This window comes from Canis lupus, chromosome X (assembly GCF_003254725.2).
Source record: "Canis lupus dingo isolate Sandy chromosome X, ASM325472v2, whole genome shotgun sequence".
NCBI classification, from domain to species: Eukaryota; Metazoa; Chordata; class Mammalia; order Carnivora; family Canidae; genus Canis; species Canis lupus.
This window is the reverse complement of record NC_064281.1, coordinates 106,435,626-106,441,923: the sequence shown is the minus strand read 5'-3', so window position 1 is coordinate 106,441,923 and position 6,298 is coordinate 106,435,626. Positions and strand designations below refer to the sequence as shown.

General features: G+C 58.9%; 1 protein-coding gene across 1 annotated transcript; it reads right to left on the bottom strand.

The window, feature by feature from the left end:
• Positions 1-1,172: 1,172 nt before the first annotated feature.
• On the bottom strand, positions 1,173-4,874 carry SMIM10L2A (small integral membrane protein 10 like 2A). The gene is made up of 2 exons (XM_035712074.2): positions 4,007-4,874; positions 1,173-3,130 (listed from the first exon to the last, which is right to left on the bottom strand). Exon 1 carries the CDS (start codon positions 4,629-4,631, stop codon positions 4,395-4,397), a length of 237 nt encoding a protein of 78 aa, XP_035567967.1. The 5' UTR covers positions 4,632-4,874; the 3' UTR covers positions 1,173-3,130; positions 4,007-4,394.
• Positions 4,875-6,298: the final 1,424 nt, after the last annotated feature.

Genomic DNA, 6,298 nt, shown 5'->3' with positions numbered 1-6,298 from the left:
TAAGTGTTCTTTTTTTTTTTTTTTTATCCCTAAGTGTTCTACTCTTTTTAGGCTATTGTGAATGAAATAAAATATTTTCTTTATTCCAATTTTTAAATTTCTGTTGCTAGTATTCTGAAATGTTCATCTCATGAGCCGAGCATTTGTCTGGGCCAAGCCCTGGGCACAGGGCCAGAAGACCCCACAAGGAGGGGGTTTTATTGTCATGTCCACTTTACAGCCAGGTCAGGGAGACATGACCAGGGGAAAGTGGGCACCCGACTGGTATTATCCAGACCCAGAGGCCCAGCAGCCATTCCCTGCTGGGTGTGCCCCCCCCTCCAGCCTCTGGGGCACCTCCTTCCACAGGATGAGTGAAGGGCGGGTTCCGGGCACTGGCAGGGACTGAGGTCCATCTCTCCCGTGGTGGCAGATGTCAGGAGGGTCTCTCTCCTGTCAGGGTGCTTGGACCCCCAGAAATTCCCAGCAAGGGGAATATACCCAAGGCCCTTGCCCCAGGCTGTGCTCCTCCTTGTGACCATTGCCCTGCTTCCTCAGCCGCCTGCCCCCTGGGGACCAAGAGCCTTCCTTTTTCTACCTGGGCCACTGTGCTCCCCAGACCCCCTCCACCAGGCCTCTGCCTGCGTACCCACCCTCAGCTCTGCAGCCCGTGGAGCCCATGGCCAGGCCTCTCTGAGGAGTCACCAGGCTGGGGCTCTGAAGGGACAGGTGGGGCCTAAGCTGGGGGGAAGGGCAGCAGGCTCCCAGTCCCCATGCTTTACCTTTCCCAAATCTGGGCACCACCGGACTAGCAGGGAGACAAGGGGTCCTCGCCACCTGCTGTGGCTTTTGGGGGCCCCAAAAAGATGTGCAGAGAGCCCGCTTCACCCCACCTCCCCCAGCCCATCCTCAAGCCTCCAGGTGTTAAGTGCTTTCTGAAGCCCAGCTCGAAAATGGAGAAAAGACCGAGGTGCTTGGTCATTCAGATAAAGGTTGTGAGTAGGACAAATTCCCACTCCTCGGGCCAGGCCCCACTGCTGCCTTCTCCTCAAGGAGCAGTGGCCCAGGCCAGCCCATCTCCCCACACCTCCGGAGCAGGCCTCCACCCCTACCGCCACCCCCACCCCACAGCCCTGCAGCGTGATATCACCGCTGGCCCCCTCCTCGAAGGCTACTGCGCCACACCAGAAGGATGGCCTCCACTTGTATTTCATTTTATTGAACTTAGGGAAGGTTTTCTTTTTAACTTAGAGTGACAGGATTTGACAGCAGAAACGAGCCCATTCCTCTGAGCAGAGGGCGCTGACCAGCAGTTAATCACACACGGGAAAGTGACAGTCATCATATTCAGCCCGTGGCTCTGATGCTGTAGAAGCTCTGCCGCCTGGAACACAGACTGCAAATAAATAAAGTGCATGGAGAGCCTGTCAGGCAGCCAGGGCCCAGTGCGGGAGAGGGAAGGGGTGGGGAAGAAGCGCGCTAAGTACTCAAGGCCAAACCGGTCAGGAAAGCAGTGGCAGGAACACGGGGCGAAAGACGTGCATCCCCTCCCCTGCCCCTCCCCTGACCCTTGAGGGCTGCGCAGGGACACCCTATACCCTGGGGGAGGGGGTGGCACAGGATGGAGCTTTCTGCAGGGGAGGGGCCGCGGGCCAGGGGCCCTGAGGCTCCCCCCAACCCTCTCCCAGCCGGTAAGAGATGTCACAGGCCCCAGGCAGCTCCACCTGAGCCACAAGGCTGCAGCTGGGGAGCCGGTCGCTCGAGGGTGAGACGGGGGTCTTGAAAGGGGCACATCAGTGGATCAGCCCTAAGGAGGCCCCTCGTCCTCTCCTCTCAGACAGCCTCAGGTGGCTGTTGAAGGCTGTCCCCAGACATCTGTAGATGGAGTCAGCAGGCTGGCAGGCTCACCGAACTGGACCTCGGTGGAAAGGGTTGGGGTATGGGAGGTTCCACCCGGATCAGGGACCCCAGGGCACTAGGCACAAGGAAGGAAGCCATCACACCCTGTGGGGAGCTGCAGGGGACACATGGTGGCTTCGTCTGGCCTCAGTCCCCGGGGTGAGGCAGGCAGAGCTCTTCAATCAGGATCAGGCTTCCAGCTTGGCAGCTGAGGAAAGCAGGAGGTGTGACACTGGGCCACTCTGTCCCTGGGGCTGACCAGATTGCTTTGGTTTTCAGGTCCAGGAATTCAGAGCGTGGGGACCAAGAGCAACCAGTGGCAGAGCAGCTGTGGGACAGGGGTCTTTCCTGGCTCCCCTTGGGGCCATGCCTGGCCATCCCGGTGCACCAGGTAGCAGTACACCTGGGTCCTCCGGGACCAATCCAAGCCCATCCAGAGAAGGTTCTCTGAGTGATCCTGGGCTTGGGGCCCTGAGCCTGGGGACAGAGAGACGGAGTCACACACGGGTCCCAGGCTCATCTTAGGTTTATCCCTTCACCCTCCTGATTCCGTCATGTCCCCAGGAGCCATGCCACCACCCACCCCCACCCTGCCACCCAAACTAAGAGGCTCCTGCCACTCAACTGCTGAGGAGCCCTTGGTCAAGCCTGGGGTGGGGTGCTGGGGAGGCCAGGCCGTGTGGGTAGACGTCAGCTCCGCAAGGGGTTCTAGGACTCTCCTGAGTCCACCTCAGCTCTCGCTGTCTCCCCTGTGACCTCCCATAGCACTCCAAGAAAAGCCAATCCCCCACATTCCCTACCCTGGACCTCTCTCTTTCCCCTTAGGTCCCTCAGAGGGGCCCTGAGTTCCCTCCCACATCCACCCTCTACCATGCCAGGTTTTCCCAAAGTCTGGGGGCAGATCAGATTCAGCCCCACCACTTCTTATCTGTATGACAAGGACAATCTCTCCCTGTCCCAGAACTAGTCTTTCCAATCATCAGGTGGGGAGAACAGAACTCCTTCAAAGTGTTGCTAGGAGATCTAGTGCTGAGATGACAGGGTCGAGTCCTTCCCCATGCAACAACTGGACCACTGGGTACCCCACCCCTCAGTGCCTCTGCCTGAAAGGTCCTTTCTCTCCTCCTGGCCCAGGCCTTTTGCCCAGCTGCTCCCCAGGCGGCTGTGGGGCCAGGGGCACCCCATGGGCAGGGATTGGAGTCTCTTGACAAGGCCAGAGAAGGGGTGGGTCACCACTTACAAACACTGGCTCCTGAAAGACAGAAAGAGATGGAGATTTCACAGTGGCCTCCCCACGAAGAGTGGTGACGGCTTCCCCAAGTGCTGTCTCCTCCCAAGCCCCTCCTCCACCTGCTTTTGCCACGCGAGCCTGAGAACTGCCTGCCGTCTGCTCAAGGAGATCCCCATTTCCCCGGATGCTCTGGGTGCACAGAGGCTGCTGGAGGCGGCACTCAGTAGCATCGGGAGGGCAGAGGTAGAGGCTGGAGGGAGGGTGGCTGTGATGGCGCAAGAGAGAGACTGTGGGGGCAGGGATAGGGCGGGGCGACCTTTCCACTCTAGGTCTCCAAATGTCCAAATGCCCAGCGCCAGAGGATGCCCCTGGGGGTAGGCGAGCAGCAGGCACAGCAGAATCAGGCCCAGAGCAGTCCCCTGGACACCAACACGGGGCAGATGCAATTCTGCCAAGCGCTGGGCGTGAGCTGCCCAGACCCCAGGGGCCTGAGGGATGGGAAGAGGCCTGACCAGGGCTTTGGCCAAGAACACAACCAGCTTTCCTGTCTGGTCCCCCAAGGGGGCAAAGGGTGGCAGCATCTTTTCCTTCTACAGTCTTCCCTGGGGCCTCCCCCAGCTCATTCCCCTCCATTCCCTGGGGTTCAGGTGGCAACGCCAGGCCTCTGGGCAAAGCGGGGCGGGGATGGGCTGACCTCCCAGATGCCCAGGCCGCCGCTGCCCCTCACCCTCGTCTGGGAATGAGGACCAGGGAGTTTGGGGTGCCTGCGGCCCCCTGCCTGGGCAGCTCCGGGGCTAGCTTCCCGGCGTCCCGTCCACAGTTCCCCCTGCCACCAAGATGTCTTGGCAAGCGCCGCCGCCAGCCCATGGGTCCTCCATGGAGCCTCGGGCCTCCTACCTTGAAGACTGAGGCCAGTCAAGTCCCTGCTGCAGAATTTTTCCTTGCTGCTTCCCCGCCTCTGGCCAACGTGAGGCAACAGGTCGGCGGCACTTAAATCGTTTTTTTTTTTTTTTCTTTCGAGCTCGACGGAAAGGGCCCGTTTGTGGAGTTTCTGTGCAATCGGTCACCGGCCATGCTGCGGGCGGGGGGGTCGCGGCCAGGGCCGGGCAGGGTGGCCCCGCGGCCGGGTGGCCGGCGTCCTCCTGCGGGGGTCTAGGGCCCCGGGGCCCGGGCCGCCCCGCCCCCTGCCCGCGCCGCGTCCCGGCGGCCGTCGTCCATGCCCGCGCCCCTGCCCGCGGCGGCCCGGCCCGCGGGACCCTCTGGCCGGGGCTGCGGCGGCGCGCGCTCACTCGATCCGCACCTGCAGGCGGACGTTGAGCATCACCGAGGCCACCACGTAGAAGTAAGGGAAGTTCATGCGCAGCCGCCAGGCCAGGTCGAAGAAGGTGATCAGAGTGCGCGTGAGCCCCTTGCAGAAGGCGCCATACGAGCCGCGGGCCGCCGCCGAGCGCGACAGCCGCACCGCCAGGCCCGACAGGGCCGCCGCGGCCGCCGCCGCCGACAGAGCCGCCGACGCCGCCATGGGCCCGGGCCGGCGCGGGCCCGCCGACCCAGGGGAGCCCGAGCTGCCGGGCAGGGGGACGCGAGGCTTGAAGCGCCCCGGCCCGCCTTCGGTCACCCGTTCCCTGGCCGGGCCGGGGATGCAGCCTCAGCTGCTGTCGCCTCCGCCTCCGCCACCGCCCCTCTCCAGCAGCCTATGGGGAGCTCCGCCCACGGAGAACTCCGCCCCTCGCCGGCTGCCAGGGCAGCCGCCGCCAGCGGAACCCCGCCCCTGGCTTGGCCACGCCCCCTCCCGGGCGCCACAGAGCGACGGCCCGCGGGACCGCCCCGCCAGCAAGCCCCGCCTTCTCCTGGGCTCCCAAGGGCAGAGCCCGAGGGCGGGAAGAGATTGGAAGGTGACGTTCCCCAGGGATCGCTTCTGGGGCGTGTCCTTGAGCGCGGCGGACGGCCAGAGGGTCTAGAAAGCTATACTGATGACGTGCCGAAAGCCCACTGGGAAGGCTCCGCCTGTTTACTTTATCCCCCTTCCGCACTGTCTACACAGAAAATCTGGCCAGGCAATCCATTGTACCTTTAATTTCTCTGCTAACTCAGCACTGTAGAGGTTCACCAAACCCACAGGCGCATTTTTTTTCTTCTTGGTATATTTGCTGGTCATGTGTATTTCTCTATTGGTGAATTACCCCGTTACCCGCGTTGCCTTTACCTTTCCCTCCATAGTTATTTCTAAGTACTCCTCTTTTTTTTCAGTTGTATTTATTTATTTATTTATTTATTATAATAAATTTATTTTTTATTGATGTTCAATTTGCTAACATACAGAATAACACCCAGTGCTCATCCCGTCAAGTGCCCCCCTCAGTGCCCGTCACCCATTCACCCCCACCCCGGCCCTCCTCCCTTTCCACCACCCCTAGTTCGTTTCCCAGAGTTAGGAGTCTTCATGTTCTGTCTCCCTTTCTGATATTTCCTACCCATTTCTTCTCCCTTCCCTTCGATTCCCTTTCACTATTATTTATATTCCCCAAATGAATGAGAACATGTTTGTCCTTCTCCGATTGACTTACTTCACTCAGCATAATACCCTCCAGTTCCAACCACGTGGAAGCAAATGGTGGGTATTTGTCATTTCTAATGGCTGAGTAATATCCCATTGTATACATAAACCACATCTTCTCCTCTTAAGTGTCTGTTTGCCCCGGATACCGCACAAGGCCTTCTCAGGTTTTCTTTTGCCCTTGTTCATGGCTGTTTTCCTTGCTGGTGGGCTTAAAAGCCCTTTCGTGGTTTCATCTTACCTTTATTCTAAACCAAATCGGACGCAAGCTCGACCACTTTTTCAAAACTATTGAAATGATCAAGCTTCATTAGAGTCATGACTTTTTAAAAGCTGTCTGTGAGTAGATTCACCTAGACCTCATCCCAGTTTTCACAAGGAAGGCTAGTCTGAGTATTTATGCTCTCTAAAAATGCCTAATCATCATCACACTTGAACATGTGTGTCATCTCTGTAACAGAGGAACTCAGCAGAGTTATGTACACTGATTGAGCAATTGTCATATTTACATGGTCGTGGAAAAAAAAGATTTCATTTTTTAAAGATTCATTTATTTAAGAGTACCTAGGTGGCTCAGTCGCTTGCCTGCCTTCCTTTCAGGTCATGGTCCCAGGGTTCTGGGATTGAGCCCT